The 24,568-nt window shown below is 35.6% G+C and overlaps 1 protein-coding gene across 1 annotated transcript in view; it reads left to right on the top strand.

The window, feature by feature from the left end:
- The window catches only part of Cntnap5bl1 (contactin associated protein family member 5B like 1), a 985,855-nt gene extending 961,753 nt beyond the window's left edge, over window positions 1–24,102 (top strand). Inside the window, 3 exon segments of the mRNA NM_001329899.4 lie at window positions 12,331–12,549; window positions 16,025–16,096; window positions 18,774–24,102. Of these exon segments, the coding sequence (NP_001316828.2) occupies window positions 12,331–12,549; window positions 16,025–16,096; window positions 18,774–18,970 (488 nt within the window). The 3' untranslated portion in view covers window positions 18,971–24,102.
- Window positions 24,103–24,568: the final 466 nt, after the last annotated feature.

Below are 24,568 nucleotides of genomic sequence, written 5' to 3'. Positions count from 1 at the left end.
CAATTTCTTTACCAGGGCATGTGGTGTCATAAATCTTCCTCTAAGCCCTGCTTTCATTGTGTCCCATAAATTTGGGTAGGCTCTGTCATCATTTTCATTGAATTACAGGAAGTATTTAATTTCTTTCTTTGTTTCTTCCCTAAGTTACCACTGAGTAGGAGATTGTTTAGTTTCTATGAATATGTGGGTTTTCTGTCGTTGTTTTTGTTGTTGTTGTTGTTGTTGTTGTTGTTATTGAAGACTAGCCTTAGGCTATGGTTATGTGATAGGATCCATGGGATTATTTCAATCATCTTTTGTTAATTGAGGCTTGTTTGGTGACCAATTATATGGTCAGTTTTGGAGAAGGTACAATGAGGTGCTGAGAAAAAGGTGGATTATTTTAGGGTGAAATGTTCTGGAGATATCTGATAAATTCATTTGGTTCAAAACCTCTATAAGTTTCACCATTTCTCTGTTTAGCTTCTGTTTCATTGACCTGTCCATTAGTAAGAGTGGGGTGTTAAAGTTTACTGCTACTTTTGAATGAGATTCAATGTGTGTTTTGAGCTTCAGTAAATTTTCTTTTATGAATGTGTGTGTCCCTGCATTTGGGACATAGAAGTTCAGAATCGAGAGCTCATTTTGTTTGATTTTTTCCTTTAATGAGTATAAAGTGTCATTATTCATCTTGCTTGATAGCTTTTGGATGAAAGCCTATTTCATTGGATATTAATATGACAATTCCAGCTTGTTCTTGGGAACATTTGCTTAGAAGATGTTTTTCTACCCTTTTACTCAGAGGAAGTATCTGTCATTGTTATTGAGGTGTGTTTCTTGTATTCAGCAAAATGCTGGATCCTGATTGCATATCCAGTATGTTAGCTTATGTCTTTTTAAAGATGAGATGAGTCCATTAATAATGAGAGATATTAAAGACAGATGATTATTAGTTCCTGTTATGTTTGTTTTTATATAAGAACATAACATCTTTCATAAAGGAAAGCTCCAGGTGACATTTCATCAATATGAAGGTAAAAGTTAAAATGCATGTTTTTACTTGTCCATATTAAAAGCATCATATATATATATATATATATATATATATATATATATATATATATATATATATATACTGACATTTGTTTTTCCCATAAGGCTACATACCATTAATATTAGGAAATGCTTTTCTGTTGCTTTTTTCCCCATTATTTCCATTTACAAGGGTTAAAGAAACACTTCCTATGTAGAGTTGTGTTCTAGTTGAGAGAAGTAGGACACTCTTCTTACAAAAGGAAAGTAGACTAGCATTGCAGAGAAGAAAAATCAGTTCAGTGAATGGGTATAAAAAATGGCTTTAGAGACAAGGAATATCCTTTCCAAATGCCTCCTCCATATTTCTTCAAAATTATCTCTTGCCTTTCTGATTCTTCTGTATATGGTCTTCCTTTCTTTGTTGTATATGCTTTGCTTCATTCCTTAAAAGAATACAAACATTTTATTTCATGTTGTAATCACTGCCCTAGTTTGCTTCAATAGTCAACTTAACAGTCCAGATTCAACTGGGAAATTCTCACATGGCAGGTTGCCACAATTAGATTTTCCTGTGTCCCTAATTATTAGATTTTTTTTCTTGACTGAAAATTTATGCAGTGGGCCCAGCCCACTCTTGGTGACATCATCCTAAGAAAAGTATGTTGGGGCTTTATTTGAAACTTAGCTGATGATGATCTAGAAAGCAAGAGTTATTGTGAATCAATTAAGCATCCTTCCTTCATTGTTTCTGAATAGAGATCTTACCCCACGCTCTCTCAGGGATATATTGTGACTGTGAAATATAAGCCAATTAAACTCTTCCTGTTCCAAGTTGCATTTGGTCATTGTGTTTACCAGAGCAATAGAAAACACAAGAATAAATACATTAGCTCATTATATCCATTCAAAGAATCTTTCCTAAGTGAGTTGTGTTACATTGTGCTAGAGGCCATGAACTTCTATTCACTAAAGATAGTAGCATGAAGACTGAAAGTCAGGTAAGTCACTGAGAATCTCAACCCATAAAGAATGATGATTCAAAAAACCTGTACTCCTAAAGCTCTATGTATGACTTTCAGGGATCTTCATTTGTTGGAAGGTCTACTTGTCCTGGTGATTGTTAGTTTGTTAATCTTGTAAGTTACAAGAACTTCCTAGAAACATGTGCTAATTTTCTTCCTGAGACTTATGAGTTTTATTTATATATTGAGTCTCAAGGATCCTCTTCCAAGAAAAAAATGTTTCAAATAGAAAGAGTTGCACCACACTAGTGCTTCAGAAACTATGCACTAGGTGCCATATATACTACAATTACCTAATTATGGATTTAAAAATCTAAATGTTTTACTAATTTTTAATTTTCATGAATGATTTTGTTTCATAGCATTATTTTTACTATTCAGGCATTTTATCATATCCAAAGGAGAACTTAGTTGTTGCATTCATATACTTTTCTCTATTCTAGTGAATTTCACATATGTATATAATAAAATACTATCATATCCTCACACTTAATTGCTTAACTTACCCTTGTATTCCTACAGCACATACTTCCCATCTTCCTGTTGGGGAGAAAAAAACATTCTCTTTTGAGGATGATCACTAGTAGATTTCTTTGTTCCAGTGGCTGTCCTAAGCACCCAAAGTTTTTCATGTCAACCCACTGCTTGCTCAAAGATTCAGAAACAGATTTTATTCATTTTCTTGAGCAACTTACATATTTTATTCCATCCTTGCCCTAGATACACCAACATTCCTTTCTGTTGTCTCACAGACAATGATCACTCTATTATATAAGATGCACTGTTTGAAACCATTACTTTTTCAAGAAATGGGAAACACATGCAGAGACCAGCATTTGTCCAAACATCCACTGCTACTTTCCACAACTTCCTTGGGGCAGGGTTTCTCAAAGGATCTGTAGTAAGCTTTCAGCAAGCATTTCCCAGTAATTTCTTGTCTCAATCTGTGCCCCATCCCCATCCCAGAGGTGGAATTATAGGTGCATGCCAATGTTTAGTTTTTATGTGAATAGTGTGAATTTGAACTCAGATAAGGCTGAGCTATCTTCGCAGTCCTAATGCTGCACAATTTGTCTAGTTAATTTTTAAGTTTCTTTTGGCTCTAGGGAACTTTAGAGGTAAGCTACTTTGCTTGCATTCTCTGCTCATGTTTTCATTTATAACAGTTCCCCTTATTTATATTTTATCCTGGTACATAACATTACTTTTACAAGCCAGCATATTTTGGCCACGCTTGCTTTTTTTTATGACACCTAAGGGATTAAAATAATATAAATGACTTTGGCATTTAAGAGATACGTTGTTACATTCTAGAACTGTTCAGTTTTGAGCAAGTTTCTGACCACTTTTTCTACATTCTAAAATAATAAAATATTTCACTAAACCTCCTGGATCGACCATGTTTGTCTTTCCATGTGAAAACTTGCAGCTTGACTGTTGTATATTAGAGCTAAGATTGGCCTCAATCTTCTTTCTTTGGCTTTTCAAATGTGATGATATATTTACAAATTAAAATGGAGATTCAGGTTTCAAATTCTCAAAAAATGATCTGGAGAGAGGGGTCAGTGCTTAGAATTTGTTTCACTTTCAGAGGATACCCAATACAGTCCAAAGTACCAAGGTTTGATGAATCAGAATCAATGTAAGGTATATGATGCCTTCTTCTCTTCCCTGAAAACATAGTTACAAATATGGTGGTTTTCACTTAGCACACATACACACATAAACACACCATGAATAAAAGTAATAACAATTGAATCTTCAAAATCACTGAAGAAGTTAATCTTTAGTAACTTATCAACTTAATCCTTCAAAGTTTGTGTAAAATTCATTCAACGGCAAATGATTATGAGGAGAAATTTTCAAACAAATATACCAACTCTTGCATTTCAACACTTCAGTATGTGGAAAAGATATGAAAATTAGTCAAAAGAATTTGGAAGTGATAAAGGTAATAGCATGCCTCCTACCACATTATTAATAACATGCATTTATTATGGGAAGATATTAATCAAAACTCAAAATTTCTGTGCTGGTGAGTAACTTCTAGGCTTCTTTCACATATATGAGATTACAATTAATTAACATATATTGTGAGTGGGGTGGGGTGGGAAATGCTTCTCGTCTCAACACCTGGGCATGTGTGGCAAAGGATTTCTCTTTCAAGCTAGTCTGAAGGGCTTCAGAGACCTTGTCTGAAATAAGCAAAAACTTCAATAAATAGATGCAAAAAGAGAATTTCTATCCATTTTAAAGAGATTAAAGAATATAATTTAGGTATTTGTATCATAAGACAAAGAGGGAGTGTAATATATTAACATAATCATACACATTTGTATATTCACTCAAATAGGCATATGGAGGGTAGAGAATGATAGTGAATGCTATTCTTTATATTTTACACTGTATTCCCTTGAAAAGGTCTGTCAGTGAACCAAAGGCTTGACATTTTGACTACACTGACTACCCTGGGAGCTCCTAGCATCTACTAACATAAATTCTCAAATTCTGGCATTACGGGCACAGGCTGTCATGTCCAACTTCTTAAATGTGAGGAATTCAAACACAACTCTTCAAGCATGTGCAATAGACATTCCTATGTCCAAAACTTGCCTGCCAAATCATATTGAAGATATTAAATAACTTCATTTTCCCACTTCCATAATACGTAATATATTATGTTGGGCAATTTAGCTGTTTACAAAAACATGTAAAAATATAATATTCACCCAAAATGTATTTATGCCTACCCAGCTATGATATAGAAGTACTTTTTCATATCCCCAATGTTTGTGTCAGATACAATGACCATTGTTTAACAGTGGGCAAAATCAAAGCTTGGAAATAAGGAAAGGGCATATATTCACCTGTTCAGGTCCTAGTGTACCCCCTGTGCTGCACCAGCTGCTTACCCCCTATCATTTCAGGGTTGCAGGTAAAATCTGGAGGAAATAAGGACCTGTTATTTGTTAGTATTTAAAGTACATCCAGAGAGTTGAACTCTCTCTGTTGCCAGTAAGGCAGTTGGAAATGCAAGGCATTTTTTTTTCTTTCGTAGATTTCTGTGTTTCCCAAAGTAGTACATGTGCTATGGAAAGAAATTTCATGGTTATGCATTCTTCAGTAGAAGTAATGTATATTCAGAAATATTGGGAAAAGAACATAAAACAGGCATATTTTGGTGGCATATTTTAGATCTCCATGCTTGTGGGAAGGCATTTTTTATCCAATAAACTTGCCCTTGATTTTGGATTTTGGTTCTCCAGGTCATGATATCAAATAGTTCTTTCCCCTAGCTAATTTGGAGTCTAAATATTTTTCAAAATATATCGTACCATTAATGCAGATCCCCATGAAATGTGAAATATTTTTCAAATATTCTAATTGTTTTAGTTTTGTAATATTCTTTACACATTTTGTATAAAATTATTTCAAAATAACTCCTGGAGTTCTATTGCCATCTCCTGCTTTTTGTAGGTACTACACCTATTTGTATATGCAATCATACTCATAATCAAAATTAAATTAAAATGAATTTATGTGAACCTGCCTTCATATACAAACACACATACACACACACACACACAGAGAGAGAGAGAATTAAAATTAAAAATTAAAATGAAATATTTTAAATGTAAATAAATATTACTGGGTTGTGCAGTAGCTACTTAATAAGAGATAAATACTGAAAATTTGTATCCTTTCACTTATTTGGAAGAATCCACAGGGAGATAAAAATATTTTAAGTTGTCCTTTGTGTTTTTTTTTCTTTGTCTTTGTGTTTTTCTTTTTTGTATCAAATATATAATTATGCAACCCTCAAACAAAGTATTTATTTATTTTACTTTTTATTTTACTTTTTATTTTACTTTTGACTTACTTTTATAAGTGTGTGTGTGTGTGTGTGTGTGTGTGTGTGTATGTGTGTATGTACACACAGGTATTTACTGGTCTACGTTTACTGCTCTGGGGTTTTCAGATAAAACTCATAACGTCATACAGGATAAGCATTTTTAATCCACTGACTCCTGTCAGAAACATCTAAGTTTACATAATAATTCTTCATCTCTTTCTTCTGTTTCTAAAACTTCTCATTGTCTATAGATTTAACATGTGTGCAGAACAAAGAATTGGGAAGAAATAAGAGCATTTCAAACAACCTTTCTTTAAAAGAAAGAATGTCCGTTTCTAACATTGCACTCAGTTTTTTTATGTTCCTATTTTGGCATCAAGAGTTTTGATTTGTGAAATTTTCTATAGTATTTCCATACTTGAGAGTTTTTGTTTAGCATTTTCTGTCAATGAGAAGAAACATTCTTGACTTGGACCTTTGAAGGCATAGTTCAATGAATTTTCACTTTCCACTGCCTAGAAATCTATGAACATCAAAATGTCATTCCAGTTTACATTTCCCTTCTCTTGCCTGTCACTTCTTTTCTTTATTTCTGAGATATAAACTTGCTCTTCATTCACTACCAGTAAATGGCTAACTTTCTCCTTCACATCCTAACAATCAACGGCTATATAAATGACTTGGCAATTATTTTCATGATTGAGGCATCTGAGATCATTTTAAATTATTTTGATGAAGCCATTGTAGACACAAAGGTCATTAGGTGTAAATTAAGGGGGTAAAAAATCATATGTTTAAGGGATCATGAAAATAGTTACAGGGAAATGGGACAACACTGCTTATCATAAAGACAGACAATGGAAGCTATGGAATGAAATGAAGAAACTGGGCATGAGAAAGAACCATACTGTCCTCCAAAGAATTCACAACCTGGCCATACTGATTCTGGTTTTAAGCCCAAGAGTGCGGCCAAATAGCCAATATATGGAAATTAAAGACAATGAATATGTAGTTGAAATATTTAAAATATATACAAAATATATAAATGTGTTATACTGGACACATGAAAGTATATTAACAGCTATTAGTTTTGCATGTAAGAAAGAAAAACTGAAAAGCTGGTTTTTTTTTACATGAATGTAGGAGGGAAAAAGCAAGATGGGGACAAAATTTAACAAGGCTGGAGAGATGGCTCCATGATTAAGAGAATTTTCTGTTCTTTCAAAGGACCTTAGTTTTATTCTCACTACTTACAAAACTAATTCTCACTTCACAAAATTTGATACCTTCTTTTTCCTCTATAGGTAACCATGTACAAACACATATGTTGAGATGTAGAAATACACACACACACACACACACACACACACACACACAGAGAGAGAGAGAGAGAGAGAGAGAGAGAGAGAGAGAGAGAGAGAGAGAGAGAGAGAGAGAGAGAGATGTATGAAAGGAGGGGAGAGGGAGAGGAATAGAAACAAGGAAGATTTTAAGAATTAGAGGAGAAATACAAAGGCTAGAATCACTAAGAATTATTAACATCTTCTAGTGTACCATCCTGTCCTTTTATCTTTGCCTTAATACTACTAGCCTAATATATGCTTAGAGTTCAAGGTATACATTATTTGAATGTTTATTTATCAGAATAGAATTGCAATGTATGCTGGTAGATAAGACAAGTCCTGCACTTGTTTCAAAATTTAAGAGGCTTCTTATAATAAAATAATCAGTTCAGCAGTCTGGATATATTGAAACTATTGCACCTTAACAAAAATATTGTCCATTATGCATTGCAGTTTATATAATTGCATCACAGCAATTTTATCTAATGACCATCTTCAAGAAAAGGAATGAGATGTCTTGACAAGAATGAGACATTTGATCTTGCTGTGAAGCCAACATTATTGTATCTTTATCTCATATAATGACTCAAAAAAGTCTTGAAATCTGAAAATGTTCATAGGCAACATTCCATCTCTCAAGTAATATTACCCAATTAGTAAGATGCACAAAAGTGGAACAGTTAAAATGTTTACTCACTCAATCTACTCAGCTGCCCAAAGACAATAAGCATGATATATCACTGGAAGACCTGATTTCATTTCTAATCCTATGGAGTGCTTATTTTTTTTAGCCTTGGTACAATTAGGAACTAAGTGTTGTAATGATCATAGTGATTTGATTGTGTGCAGGGGATTACCTGCATCCAGAGGTAAATCCTGATTGTAACAGAAATAAAAATTCTTTCAAATATCAAGAATTATAGTAGAGTATGATATACCTAAATTATTCTTTCTACAGTTAATAAAATACAGGAATGGAAAATTTGAAACTTGAAACATTTTTTTTATCAAAGAAGAAAAAGTCATTTTAGTTACTAGTCAGTAAGATAATATAAACTATTTTGAAAAAAAAGTATGTGTCTTTCATTGAATTTTTATTGTTTTTTATATTATTTTATTGTTTATTTTATATGTATTTTATTGTACTTTATATCTGTACTATATTTCAAATGTTATCTGCCTTCCCAGTTGCCTCTCCAAAAACCCCTATTCCATTCCCCTCCCCTTGCATCCATATTGATGTTCCCCCACCCACCTTCCCTCTATTGCCACATCACCCTAGCATTCCCCTACACTGGGGCATCAAACCTTCCTAATACCAAGGGCCTCCCCTCCCTTTGATTCCAGACAAGGCCATCCTCTCCTACATAGGTAGCTATAGCCATGGGTCAGTCCATGTGTATTCTTTGCTTGATCGTTTAGAGTTTGGAAGGTCTGGGGGCATCTAGTTGATTGATACTGTGGCTATTCCTATGGGGTTGCAAACCCCTTCAGTCCTTCCCCTAACTCCTACATTTTGGGTGCCCAAAAACCTTCTGATGGTGGGCTGAGAGCATCTGGATCTGTATTGTTCAGGCTCTGGTAGAGCCTCTCAGGAGACAGTTATAGGTTCCTGTCAGGAAGTACTTCTTGGCATCAATGATAGTGTTTGGGTTTGGTGTTTGCATATGGGATGGATCCCTAGGTGGGGCATCTCTGGATGGCCTTTCCTTCATTCTCTGCTTCACTCTTTGTCCGTGTATTTTCTTTAGACAGGAGCAATTATGGGTTAAAATATTGAGAAGTGTGTGTGGCCCCATCCCTCAACCAGGTGCCGTGCCTAACCTCACGACATAGTCTCTACAGGTTCCCTCTCCCCTTTGTTGGGTATGCTTTTCTGGCATCTGGGACTTTTGGATGGGTACCCCCAGTTCCCTATCCTCCATTGCTGTACCTATGTTGAATTTTCTTACTTTTGGTATATCTCCCCTGTTTCCTTCTACACATTATTCTGCTCCCCCATTCCTCTGCCCGTAATCTCTTTTCCCCAATTCCTGGCTAACCTCTACTTCCCGTGACAATTTTGTTCACCCTTCTAAGTAGGTCTGAGGCAACACTTTGGTCTTCCTTCTTCTTGACCTTCATATGGTCTGTAAATTGGATCATGGGTATTCTGAGCTTTTTCCTAATATCCCCTTATCAGTGAGGATATACCATGTGTATTGTTTTGTAGCTGTATTCCAATTTTCTGAGGAATCTCAGGATGATATTTTCTTTTTATTTTCTTAGAAAAATTCATCTTAAAACAGCATTCATTACCATGTGATATGGATGTATTTCTTTCTCTTTTTCTTAATTGGATGCTTTAATTTATATTTCAAATATTATTCCCTTTCCAGATTTTCCTGTTGTAACTTCCCTATACTATCTCTTTACCCTTCTTCTATAAGGGTGTTCCCCTCCCGATAAATACCCATTACCGCCCCCTCGACGTTCCCCTACACTGTGGGTCCAACCTTGACAGGAACAAGGGCTTCTCTTTCCATCGGTGCCCAATATGGCCATCCTCAGCTACATAAGCAGTTGGAGCCATGGGCCAGTCCATGTATAGTCTTTGGGTAATAATTTAGTCCATGGGAGATCTGGTTGGTTAGCACTGTTGTTCTTATGGGGTTGCAAACCCCTTAGCTTCTTTAATCTTTTCTCTAATTCCACCAGCGAGGGTCCTGTTCTCAGTCAAATGGTTTGCTGCTAGCATTCCTCTCTGTATTTGACATGCTCTGGCTATGTTTCTTAGGAAACATGTATATCCAGTTTATGTCAGCATGCCTGTCTTAGCTTCATCAATCTTATCTAATTTTGGTGGCTGTATATAAATGAGCCACATGTGAGGCAAGCTCTGAATACCCGTTCCATCAATCTCTGCTCCCAACTTTGCCTCCATAGACCATCTTATGAATATTTTGTCTCCTCTTTTAAGAAGGACTGAAGCATTTGCATTTTGGTCATCTTTTGGTGCTTCATATGGTCTATGGATTGTATCTTGGGTAATTCGAGTTTTTAGGCTAATATCCACTTATCAGTGAGTGCATACCATGTGTGTTTCTGTGATTGGCTTACCTCACTCAGGATGATATTATCTGGTTCATTCCATTTGCTTATGAATTTCATTGTTTCTTTTATAGCTGAGTAGTACTAAATTGTATATATGTACCAAATTTACTCTATCCACTTCTCTGTTGAAGAACACCTGGGTTCTTTCCAGCTTCTGGTTGTTATACGTAAGCTCCTATGAACACAGTAGAGCATGTGTTTTTGCTGAATTTTGGAACATCTTTTGGGTATATACCTAGGAGAGGTAAAGCTGGGTATTCAGGTAATGGATTTTCCAATTTTCTGAGGAATCTCCAGACTGATTTCCATAGCTCTTGTACCAGTTTGCAATCCCAACAATAATGGAGTGTTCCTCTTTCTCCACATCCTTGTCAGCATCTGTTGTCACACTAAGCCATTCTGAATAGTGTTAGTCGGAATTTAAGGGTTGTTTTGATTTGCATTTCCCTGATAACTAAGGTATTTCTCAGGTATTTGTTATTCCTCAGCTTTGAATTCTTTGGCTTTGGCATCCATTTTTTAATATGGTTATTTAACTCTCTGGAATATACCTTCTTGAGTTCTTTATATATTTTGTATATTAGCCCTCTATCAGATATAGGATAGATAAAGATCTTTTCCCAATCTGTTGATTGCTGTTTTATATTAATGATAGTGTTCTTTGCCTTACAGAAGCTTTGCTGTTTTATGAGGTGTCATTTATTGATTCCTGAATTTAGAACATAAGCCAAGGGTCTTTGGTTTGGGAAATTTTTCCCAGTGCCCATGTGATCAAGAACCTTACCTACTTTTTTTCTATTAGCTTCGGTGTATGTGGTTTTATTTGGAGGTCCTTGATCTAGTTAGACTTAAGTTTGTACTGGGTGATGAGAATGCACTGATTTGCATTCTTTTACATGCTGACTTCCAGTGTAATGAGCACCATTTTTTGAAAATGCTATCTTTTTTCCACTAGATAGTTTTAGCTCCTTTGTCAAAGATCAAGTGATCATAGGTGTATTGGTTCATTTCTGAGTCTTCAATTCTATTCCACTGATCTACCTGCTTGTCTCTGTACCAATACCATGCATTTTTATCAGTATTCCTCTGCAATACTGCTTGAGGTCAGGGAAGACGATTCCGCCAGATTTTTTTTTAATTTTTTTCATCTTTATTAAATTGGGTATTGCTTATTTATATTTCAATTGTTATTCCGTTTCCCGGTTTCCAGGCCAACATCCCCCTAGCCCCTCCCCCTCCCCTTCTTTATGGGTGTTCCACTCCCCATCCTCCCCACATTACCACCCTGCCCCCAACAATCACGTTCACTGGGGGTTCAGTCTTGGCAGGACCAAGGGCTTCCCTTTCCACTGGTGCTCTTACTTGGCTATTCATTGCTACCTATGAGGTTGGATGCCAGGATCAGTCCATGTATATTCTTTGGGTAGTGGCTTAGTCCCTGGAAGCTCTGGTTGGTTGGCATTGTTCATTTTGGGTCTCAAGCCCCTTAAAGCTCTTTCAGTCCTTTCTAAGATTACTTCAATGGAGGTCCCGTTCTCAGTTCAGTGGTTTAATGATGGCATTCGCCTATGTATTTGCTGACATAACCACAGAATCTGAGGAAATTCAAAAAATCACCAGATTCTACTACCAAAGGCTATATTCAACAAAACTAGAAAATCTGGTAGAAATGTACAATTTTCTAGACAAATACCTGGTACCAAAGTTAAATCAAGATGATATTTTGTAATTCCATACAGTTGCCTATGAATTTCATGAAATTATTGTTTTTAATAGCTGAGTACTACTCCACTATGTAAATGTACCACATTTTCTTTATCGATTCCTTTGTTGGATGAAATCTGTATTGTTTCCAGCTTCTGGCTATTACAAGCAACGCTGCTATGAATGTAGTAGAGCTTGTGTCTTTTTATTCTTTGTATTGTCTTTTGGGTATATGTCAAGCGGTGGTATGGCTAGGTCCATAGGTAGTACTATACCAAAAATTTCTTTTTATTCATTGCAGAGACTCTTGTGTTGAATCCAGAAGTTACTCAAGCAAATACATTGGGGTTCGTTGGGTGCCTTTCTTCAGTCCAATACAATCATATAGCACCATTGAAGGCAGCCCTCCGACATGCCAGCATTGCACCTGTGACTGTCCAAGGGACCTTGACAGAATCCAGCTGTGGCTCCATGGTAGAATCTTATGCTAATGGAGTGACTACTGTGTATTCTTCATCAGGTACTTCGCAGAGGATGTCTCTTTAGTTTCCATCACTAACACCACATCTGCTGTCTTATACATATAAATGGTTATTCATTAGCACCAGTAATTTGACTTGTATAATTGTAGGTGGTTATGAATTCTATCTGACTTCTGATGGGTCATATTTATATTTATAAATCACTCTAACAGAAGCAAATTAAAAAGGAAGAGTTTATTCTGCCTCAAAGTACAAGTGTCCAGTCCATCATAGATGATAGGAATTTGAAGTAAATGGTAACACTAATAAAAATGAAGGGAAGAATGATATATGCATGCCATTATTCAAATAATTTTCCATTTATGCAGTCCAGGATCCCATTCAGGGAGTTGTGCCATTCAAAATAGGAACAAGTTCTACTCTACCTCAGTTATAAAATCAAGATAAGGGCACAAGCATTTCTCAAGACCTGTCTCCTAGATGATTATAGATTGTATCAAATTTAATATTAACTCTAACTATTCCACATACAATGGTGAATGAAAATAGACAATACAAGGTTGTGAGTAATAGAACAGCAATTACTTTAATTAATCATAAATTTTAAGTATGAAATTTAACAATAGTTAGATAATGTATATTTATCTGATTGAAAATTAACACATTAACAATAAAATTAACTATACATATATTGAACATAATTTTAGATTCAGATGATGAGCAGTTATAACTACTGTATAGTTCCAGGTACTTCATATCATGTATGTGTACATAAATGTATGTGCATTTGTGCATTACTACTGTTTAAGTAAAAAATGATATGAGTATTTAGGGGGCATGAAACCATCTTAAAAAGACTTAGATAATACCAACTTCAATATTATGTTCTTGTTTTTTGGAGCAAGTGGAACACACTTATAGATATAAAAAGTATAAAATGTGATACTTTGAATTATTATGCAATGTTTTTTATTACATTAGCTGGAAATAGATAGGAAAGGGGGCTTAATAGCTCAAATAATTTTTGTACAATCATGAGGACCTGACTTATAGTTTCCAGCATTCACATAAAAGACTATGTGTGACAGTTAGCACTTGTAACCCAGTTTTTGACCAAAGGTTACAAGGTGCTCCCTGGCCAGCGAACCTCTCTGAATTTGTGAGCTCTAGATTCAGTCAGAAATATGGTCTCAATAACGACCATGAAAAATGATTAAAGAAAACACCAGTAATAAATCTCTTATATGAACCCTGTCTCCTATTGTATAAAATACTTGCCTAGACACTTGCATATTTGCACATAAACATATAAATATGTACATAAACATATATGTAAATGCATATTCTGTACATAAATATGTTTTCTGTCTATAATATGGGTGCTTGTGTATCTAATGAGAACATTTAATCATGACTACAAATTTGTTCATTTTATGATTTTTTTATTCATGTAAAGTTCATTTATTTTCTTTAACCAGTGAAACCCAAGATACTGACAAGTATTATTATGCTCAGCTACCAGGTTTTGTTACTGTTTCTTTATTATGATTGTTTTATTCAATTGATATGATATCTGTTATGTGGACATTGAATGAAGAGATCATCTTTTGTTGCTCAGCAATATCCCAGTGTGTTTTGGTATGTGTATGTGCCAGTGTGTGTGTGTGTGTATGTTTGCCTGTGTATGTCTATGTGTGTACTTATTAATGCATACCTATCATCTATCTATCAAAGATCTATCTGACTTACATAAGTAAGTGTGGAGGTTAGTCAGCAACAGAATGAAGTAGAAGAAACTAGGGCTTAAGGCTCAGATTGTATCTTTAGTGTCATGTAAGGCTGGCAAGCTTGAACCTTTTAGGATTGGAATTTTGGGGAACTTTGATCATACTTGTGCTATATAGATTATTTCAAATTGTCCTATAATGGTCTGTATGGTTTTTAGAAGAGAGAGCCCATTGTCTTCATGATGGTGGGTTAAATAACAAGTTAATTGTGGAAGAAGACTGTGGACTTGAATTTTCTGGTGTGAAAGACATGCTTGTATTGTGAAGCATTTACTGTCCCTAAGAATGTATTATTTATAGTTTTAAAATTAACACATGGGCTAAATAAAGTTGGAACCATTTTGAGCTATATTAAGAATTATATGAACTTTGGACACTTAAGATTTGAGTATTCATGAAAAAGCAGAAGGGGTTCCAGGAAGGAGGATTGACATAGAATATGCCAAGTAAAAAAAATTAAGTACATAGAAGGTAGTAGCTAAATATCTGGCATTTGTTCGTGTCATCTTCCTCTCCAACTTTTTCTTTCCTTACCTTCCTGCCACTCTCTCTGTGTTTCCCTTACTACATCCCCTGGGGCCTCACTGTCAGTCTCTCTGAGATCATGTTGCTTCATCTATACTCCTTCTCAGTTCTCGTTTCACATATTCCCCTCTGTCTCATTCTGACTCTTTATGACTTTGTCCCCTATCTTTCTTCTCCATATTCTTTCCTATCCACCTCCACATTCTTTTCCTCTGTCCTATCTATCTCCTCTCTCCTCTTCATCCCTTTTTCCTCTCAATTCTCCAGTTGCTGTTTACCTCACTTTCTCTCTCTCTCTCTCTCTCTCTCTCTCTCTCTCTCTCTCTCTCTCTCTATCTATCTATCTCTCTCTCTCCTTTTTCCTCTACATCTCCCATTCTCTATTACATGACAAGATCAATGTCACCCTTCACTATATACTTAGTTAAAGTCCAGTAAATGATAAATAAGTCTCTGTATCCAAAGAAAATTTGAATTAGAACAATATCTTGGAGGTTAATTGTGCACAGTGGATAGCTGCTCTTCTAATGAGGGCTGTCGCAGGGTACTAATTCTTCCAGGAGCTACAGCTCTCCTTGTCAGTAGACTCAAGTCTACTGCAGTCAATGCCACCAAAGAGTACATTGAGACAAATGGGAAAGTGCGTTTGGAGCAAAAGGCAGCCATCAGTGCTATGAAATATCCCGCAAAGTAGAAGGCTGAGGAGAACACTAAAGGTACATTGGCCAGGCAGCAACCTCACTGAGCTTTAGACTATCTCATACCTTACTTATAAGCTAATGCATGCATAAATTACAGATTGTAAGCAGGGCACTTTATTCAACTTTAAATATGTACAAAGTATGTTTATGTATGTGTCACGAAACATGTGGAAGTAAGGGGGCAAGTCTTTGGGAGTCAGGACTCTTCTTCCTCTTGTTTCAGAGGCACAGTCTCCATTGAATCTATATGTGATCTAGATAGGTAATCTACTCTCTTACTTGTAGCACATTTTGGACCTGCAGAATTCAGCTTTTAATATAGGTTCTGGCATTGAACTCAGTACACAATTTTAAATAACATTTATTTAGTTCCTTTCAAACACTTGTTCATATCTCACAACAGCAATCTTGTTATGGTTCATAGATGTACATTACATATTCTCTTTCTGTGATTGACTAAATGATAAAGTTTACTTTTTTGTGTCTTTTCCTCTTTCAAGATCCCTTTGGAAATACAGATGAGCATGAGCCTCTCACAAATGCAATCCAGAGTGACTCAGCATTCATTGGAGGTAATCTGTCTTCATTCCTGAAAGCAGGAGAAATATGCATGACCCTGCTCACTGCAGAAAGTTACCTGAAGTCTTCCTTACATATGATCATCCAGAACACAGAATCAGACACTCTCTGTCTAGCACTTTAGTCTTTTTATACATGGTGCAAGATTAACAACAGATCCTCCTTCAGTGCCAAAAGTTCTTCGATTTCATTTTGCCTTAAATACAGCAGGAAGCTGAGTTCTGAAGCAACAGTTGCAACATTTACTCACAGGCGTCCATCCTGGATCATGTTCATTTCATTCATTTGTCACTTCTAAAACACAGATAAAACATACCAATAAAATTATGCAATAAAATTATGTGAGGAATGAAGTCACATTGGGGCAGACAGATATAGAGAACTGTAGTCATTTTCAGTCTACCTTTACTATGTGACTTAGATTAGATCTAATGAACAGGATTAACCCTATATTACTGAAGTTCCAAATCTAGCAGTCCATCTGTTTCTGGATATAGAGCTTGACTGCTCAGCTTAAACCTCATTTCGCACCACCTTTGCTTACTTTATTGTATTTGAATTAATTGTTGGCTACTTCCTACTTTAATTTTCATTCTCTTAGCTAGTCTAATGCCTGTAGTAGTCAGTAGTTTGATGCTCTGATCTGGGTCTTGCAACATGGATGATCTCTCATATTTGGTTTAATATAAGATACCTGAGATATGAAAATCCACTGATGGTTTATAACTCTAGCTAGTGCCTCACCCCTGCATTCTGGCAGCTGGGATATATGCATCCACACAAGATGGAGTTTTCAAAAAGTCACCAGGAGTCATTCATTTTACTCCAACACTGGATCAGAGATGTACTAGGAGTATAGAGAAATAGGATAAGAGATATGGTTAAATCCTTCCTAGAATGAGCAGACTACGAAGGACACAGGAAATCAGGCATTGGTAACAGCATAGAAACTGGTTCCAGAAAATATAACTGGGATGGAAGGAGGCCATCACAGTAGCATACCAAAGAAGTCAAATAACTACCTTTCCTTCGGAAATTCCTTAAGTTATCTATGTGAGCTACTTGCCTTCTTCAGGGATGATGATTGAACTTGGTATTTCTTTGAAATCAGTAAATGTCATAGAAAATTTGGTACTTCTATTTGTAACTATAAATTCCCATTTGGTAAATAAAGAGTTTTGGCCTTCTGGACTCATTGGCAAACTGGCTTGAGTCTCTCTGAGAGTGGGAAGGCTTTCAAAGTCCCACAGAAGATCCAGGAATGCTTGCTCAGCTGACAGGCTTCAGTAACCCTTTCAAACCTGTGGCAGAAAAAAGGGGAATGCCAGGTACATTTTAAGTCAACAGTTCATGCTTCAGAGTCATTTGTTGCAACCCTGATTAGACTATGAATTATAATACTGTATTCTCTTCTTTAAAAATATTTGGGACTGAACCCCCAGTGAACTAGATTGTTGGGGGGAGGGCAGCAAGGGGGGAGGATGGGGAGGGTATCGCCAATAAAGAAGGGGAGGGGGGAGGGGGATGTTTGCCCAGAAACCGGGAAAGGTAATAACACTCGAAATGTATATAAGAAATACTCAAGTTAATAAAATAAAATAAAATAAAGAAAAAAATTGGAAAATATAGTACAAAATGAGTTTAAAATATATGACAAACAGGTGGTCTTAGTTATTGTCACAGCCATTTTAAAAGTGGTGGAAATAGGTTTATATATTTAACTGTGTGATATATTGTCACATAAATAGTTCCATTTAGACCAAGGAATTCTTGGCAAGGATGAGCAATGACCAGCAACAAATTTCTAAAATAGGTACTTTTTTACTAGTTAGAGAACTTAAAAATATGTAAATATGCATACTTTAACAGAAATGAAATTATTCTTAATGTTGATATTAATTTTTAATTTTGTGTACATGTTGTTTGTTGCTGACTGGGTTGAATTTTTGTTCATTTATTTTGAAATAAAGTATCTGTATGTAGTCCAGGAAGGTGAAATGGAACAGAAAGTAAGGGAGACTTTGCCTCAAAACAATGTGGAAGGCAAGAACCAACTACTGAAAGTTGTCTTTTGTCATTAACACAAGTGTTATGGTAGTCAGGTAATTACATACCTACACACACACACACACATACAAACACACACACAAACACACACACACAAATGCATATGTACACATATATACGTGCAAATACACATGAGAAAAATGAGAGAGAGAGAGAGAGAGAGAGAGAGAGAGAGAGAGAGAGAGAGAGAGAGAGAGAGAGAGAATCAGAAAGACAGAGAGACAGGAAGAAACAAAGAGAGGGGGGTATCATTTTAAACCAAAGAGTTCTTGACAAGACTTGGTGTATTTAAATTTCTTTGATAGATACATAGCAAAACCCAAAACAAAACATTACTCTGTAAACACACAGTCCTTGTTGTTCTAACACTATATTTATTATTTGGATATCAACATAACATTGTAGAAGAAGAACCCTTTCTCTCTCAATACTGTGATTGCATGAGTTTTTGTAGAAACTGATAGTAAAGGACTTCTAAACAGGTCTTTAATTCTAGATATAAGGTAGATTAGACTTTGTATAATTGTATGTTACCTTTCTTTAGACTGAATTTTCTCAATGACAATTTTCTTTTCTTCCCCCTCCCCGCCTTTCCCCTAACAGGTGTCATAGCAATTGTGACATTTATTGCTTTTGGTGTCATTGGAATCATGACCCACTTCCTCTATCAGCACAAGCAGTCACACCATACCAATCCAATGAAGGAGAAGGAATATCCAGAAAACTTGGACAGTTCCTTTAGAAATGACATTGACTTGCAAAATACAGTCAGTGACTGCAAACGGGAATATTTCATCTGAGCTTCTATAGGGTCATCAGGTCCTCTATTTTTGTGGAGATTTCCAACTCTTTTTCTTTTCTCTTTTCTTTCTTTTAATTTAGGCATTCTCTTTCTCTCACATGCCATTGATTTTCTAGAATACATGTGCATCCACCAAGATCTCCTTGACTCAGATCAGGAAATGGGGTAGCTGTGGATATTGTACTTCATTGGTAAATGTGTCATTGTGAAAATGACTACTGGAAACAGAGACTTCACTATTTTAAACAAGGAAGAGACACATGTGTCCACATCTACATTCTATGTTTGTAGTCCAGTTTCTAAACTTCACTCTTCAGATTCTCAGGCACTTGATCTTGCCAGCTTCTACTACACTTGAGCTCTGTGGTTTTTGCCTTTAACAATTGTCCCTGTTCAATATTATATGGTTAGGTACTGTGGCTTTAGAGAAGAAAAAGGAGTGTATATATGAGACAGAGAAAGCTATTGCCAGATCATCTTTCAAGGAATGTGTTTATCAGTAAGAAGTTTCCCAATAGTGTATGAAAGTATGAAGAAAAGTAAATTGACCTACAGAAATCAAAGTTTATACCTCCTGAGAGAGGAGGGAAGTTTTGAGACATTAGACCACAAAGAAATGTTTCTAAATTTGGTATATTTTGTATGTGCATGTGTGCTTGTGTGTGTGTGTGTGTGTGTGCGTGCGTGCGTGTGTGTGTGTGTGTGTGTGTGTGTGTGTGTGTGTGCATGGTTGTGAATATCATGTATTTGAAAAGTATCCAGGACATTCTCTTAAAGTACGGCTGAATGAGCAACGGACTCATTAGTTTGTTACCCTGATGAAGCACCATTCATTTGTCCCACCTCTAGCCTTTCTCTACTCAGAACTTAAATTTCTAGGAGAATCTGACTCCATGAAGGGTTGGGGAGCTGAGTTGAGAGACGCTAAAAGTTTTCATCGGTCTTAGGATGGCAGCTCTTCATAGCACCTTGGAGAACAAAGAGAATGTATTCATGGGGCCCTAGTTGTAAGAATATTCACCTGGTAGACCCAGGGCAGAGGGAGATCCCTCTTGCCTTGTGTTTTTGATGGCATTTGGAAATAAACAAGAGATGTTTAATTATGTTAGTTTAATGTTCATACCATACTTGTCCCCTCTGATTCCATTCATTATCCTTTCCATAGAATTTCAGTACTTTCTAATAATAAATGAATGAATAGTAGGCAGCTACTTTTCTCTTCTCTTGCTATGCTATTTTCTGGCATGGCTAGCAGGAGGTTTCAAGAAAGATGTAAGGAATAGTTCTTCCTATAACTTGCCACTTGCCATCTACATTTTGTGAGAGCATGTTAGCTATGACCATCCTAAGATTTTCAAAAGAAAAGAAACATAGATGTACATGTGTCGTGGCCACATAAATAGAATTCAAATAAAACTATAAATTATTGCTATAAAAAGGCATAGCCCAACCTAACTGAGCTTGTATGAAAACTAGAAATAATAAGAAAAAAAACTACATGGAAAATGAAAAATATTGTGAAAGTTGAATCCAATCAAGAAATGTTTGTTAAAGGAAAAATGTACAGGTTATCAGGATTCCCATGATATAACACATATAATGAATTCATTATAACAAGTGAGATATTTCTGAAGCAGCCAGAGACTGTCTCCTGTGCATGGCAGTGTGGTCACCTCTAGATGAGTGGAGGACTTAATGGAGTCCTTAGTTTGTGAAGAACTTCAAATTTTTCCAGCCTATACCTGCACTCATGAGCATATAGCTTTTTCATGCTGTTGACTGATGTGCCTAAGTAGGATAGTAATGCACCTCAGGCTTTGGGTTCTTTTGGCAGTAAAACATAAAATTCATTCAAAGAAGCATCTTGAATTTGCTGCTGGTGGGTAATAATGACCATTTTATGGTAATAATATTTTCACCTGTGTCATTAGACCACTTCCAAGAAAAAAGTAGAGAAAAACTAACCAAACATTTCAGCCCTCAGAAAATAGAACAAGCAAGATCTTAGCCAATTTCCATTGCAGGGCAGACCTGATTTGCAAAGCAGGTAACTGACAGTCAGTAGGCCCTCTATCTTCTTAATAAGTATCCCACCTCTTACTGTCCAACACTGTCTCTGTAACGTAGGTTTTTAGTAAAGACCTTACTAGCATAATCCAATTTCCCACCTGTAGCTTTTCTTCTCTTGCAGAATTACAGAGAGAAGGATGAAATGGGACACAGACCACAACTATGAGAAATTGTACTAAATATATGTTATTTGCTTATTAATTTTGTTAATTCTGATATACCACTTTTTCTTTTAGAATATTGTTAATTTTTCCTAGTGAATTTATTTTAAAGTAATTCTAATAAACATGCCCTTTTAAAATTTTATATCTAATAAGAGGAATGTTCACCAAATCGAACAATAGATATTAAAAGTATATTTGTTTCTCTTTCTACTTGCCTGTTGTCCAGTTTTTACTTTTGAATTTTATGACACCAATCTATGGAACAATTGTTTAGTTTGTTTGTTTACCAACTGCTTCAATTTTTTGGAATTCTCTAGATCTATAACACATCAACTATATTACAACAGCAGTCTGGAAAGAGACTCACAGGCACTTATGTAGTTCTTCCACTTATTTTTCCTTGAACAACTCTTTGTGTATGCTCTGTCCTCAACTGTTGTCCAGGCCATGTTTCAACTAAATAAATAAACATGCGAGATCATACCTTCATATGGCAAAGGAGTTTAATAGAAAAGGGTAAAGACAAAAGTGAACATGCTTCAGTTCTTGAAGGCTAACTGAGTATTGTTTCATTTCTCTCAATCTGACTGGAAATAATCCCTTGAAAAGACTCAGTTTTTCTGAATCGCTTCTGTACACTATGAGAATTTCTTGGAAATTTCTCAACCTCTCTCTGGCTTTCCACCTAGCCTTCCTCATGTCATTGTTTTGAAGATGTTTCTTGTTCTTCTTTCTTATCTCTGTGTTCACAAATTCTAAATAATTGATCCACCTAAATGGGGAGAAACATAAACACACACATACATACACACACACACACACACACACGCACACACACACACACACACACAGAGAGAGAGAGAGAGAGAGAGAGAGAGAGAGAGAGAGAGAGAGAGAGAAGTAACAGGAAACTAAGTTCATATCTACCTTGGAAAAAGAGAAGTATTAGCACTTTTTGTTGGAGATTCTTTAAATGATCAGGCAAAGTAGTTATGATTGTTATGCTATTTATAAGTGATCCCCTCCTACCTTATTTTGCACTAAGGTACTCTGGTGAAGAGTAAGAAGCACATTTTGTAGTGAAACGCTTTGGGTGCTAATCCTCTAAACTTTGCAGTCTATAAAGTGGTTACACGAATATGAGCAAGGCAAAAGAAATAGTGATCTTCTGTGTTACAGCATACTTAATGGAACTCAAGTAGGAAAAGTATAATTACAGAGAGCAAGTAAGTGTATTTGGAGGAGAGTCAAACTTCTACCATGAAGTAAGGATGGTTCTCCTCCCATTTCCTTGGCTCCTAATTCAGGAGTCTCTTCTATGCTTATTTTTTTACACCTTAGAGAAGATACAATATTAGGCCCTGTGAGAGAAATCTGTTACTCATTCTCACATGGCATTTCCTTCTACTCTGGTGATTTTGAAGTTTTAGGTTTCACTAGCATAGTCTAGAGATGTTTTGGAATTACCACATTAGTGATTTTATCTGCCCAGGGTGAACACCCTAATAACACTCTTAACTAAACAATGAACAAGATCCCCAGTTCCATTGCCTTTAATAAACTTCTCCATGCTGGAAGTAAGAAAATGTTGAAATCAGTCTAGTGTTCTTCTTTTCCCTTCCTTTGTCATGCCATCTTGGCCAGCATAATGATAAAAGAGTATGTCACTCTGAATCTGTACACACTTCAATGAGTACTTCAGAGAGCCACCACCTGGAACTCTATGCAGAGTCTTCCCTTGATGTTCCTCAGTGACAAGTAAAATTTGCATCGCATATGAGAATAAAATTAGGAGGCATGTCACAAGTTATGATAAGTCTGATTTGTGCTAGTGATTATGTCTTATTCAAAATTTGATTAGCATTTTATGGTGCCATGTTTCAGATCCCAGCAGTAAATCTCAGAGCACATGGAAAAGACACTGAGTATGCAGAACAGGCCACTGACATTCTGTAGCCCACTTGAATTTCTTTCTCAGATGTATATTTTAAGTTCAGTGTCATTGGATGAAATAAATGGGTCTCTATCTAGTTTTACTTTTACATTATAGTCAGCCATATTTCAAAGACATACATGAAGTACTAACATAGTCACTTCTTTTTGAATGACAGTACCAATAAGTATAATATTGACCTGCCTTAAATAGCATTGCAAAAAAAAAAGTAAATATCCATACCTGGCTCAAACTAGTGTAGTTGTATTATGAGAAGGGCTTTGCATTTAGTGAAGGTTAATGCAAATAATTTTATATTGAGTTTAGGAATAAACAGGCTTCTCAATTGCCAGTGTGCTCTTTAACAAATATTTCCCACTGCCAGCGTACTTTTGGCAAGAAAGTAGAAGGTAAGGACATGAAAACATATGACATATTCTGATTATACCTTATAAAGTATGAAACACTTCAAATTTCGTTCATCAATTTCCAAATTCCAAAGACAAAGACTTACAATATTGATCTGAAATGAGAAAGTAGAGTCTTCCTGACAAGATCAGGACTTTCTAAGAAGAATGATAGATCAGGGGCTTACTTTAAGAAACTAAATAACAAAGTATAAAAAACAATTTGTCAAATATATACCAGAATTTTTTTGTTTTCGATAAAAGCACAACAGAGGCAAAAAGGACCATTTGTTTCCTTTGGGGTTAACTAGAGACTCCTTCATTCTTTGTTTTTGTTTGTTTTTTTTCCTTGTAACAAAATGCCTAGTCCCATGTGATGTTGCTATATTCCTGGTCTATTTTGTAGACCATGTAATATGTTTTATTACATTGTATGGAGAATGCTAAAGTTAGCCTTAAATTTCTTTAAGTTTTTTTTTTTGCTGTACAGAAATAATATACATGTAAATATTGTATATTTAATAAAGAATTTTGTATCTTTTGTGTGAAATACAAATGTCTTGCTGATTTGTTCTTCAGGTAATGAGGTGTCAAGTAGTTAATCACTCAATACTCACTTTGATTTCTTAAAGCATTAACCCATTAGCCAACATGACCCATGAAAAAACATAAAGCACCTACACTCTGTGTTCATTGGTAGCTCAAAGTACTGTCTAGGATTCTCTCCTGCATAACTGACTTACTCCATGTGCATGTCAAGCACAAAAATGCATATAAGAAAGCTGACTAATTTGGTTAAAATTTTTTTGAACCATCCCTACTTCAGCATTCCTTAGATACATATAGTCCTTTTGACCCCTTCTTAGTGTCCAATTTGTGTCTTCTTTTGCCTACATTTCTGTCTTCAAGAAAACTGTTACATAAAAATAACTCTATGCTTGAAAGAACAGACAATACATTACTCTTGGGGAAATTTGTCATCCTATAGTATTATTTAGATTTATTTTTTTGAGTTATCTGGT

The sequence above is a fragment of the Rattus norvegicus genome, chromosome 13 (assembly GCF_021556685.1).
Source record: "Rattus norvegicus strain SHRSP/BbbUtx chromosome 13, alternate assembly SHRSP_T2T, whole genome shotgun sequence".
NCBI lineage: Eukaryota > Metazoa > Chordata > Mammalia > Rodentia > Muridae > Rattus > Rattus norvegicus.
Note: the sequence above shows the minus strand (reverse complement) of the source record. Positions and strands in the feature narration are given on the sequence as shown.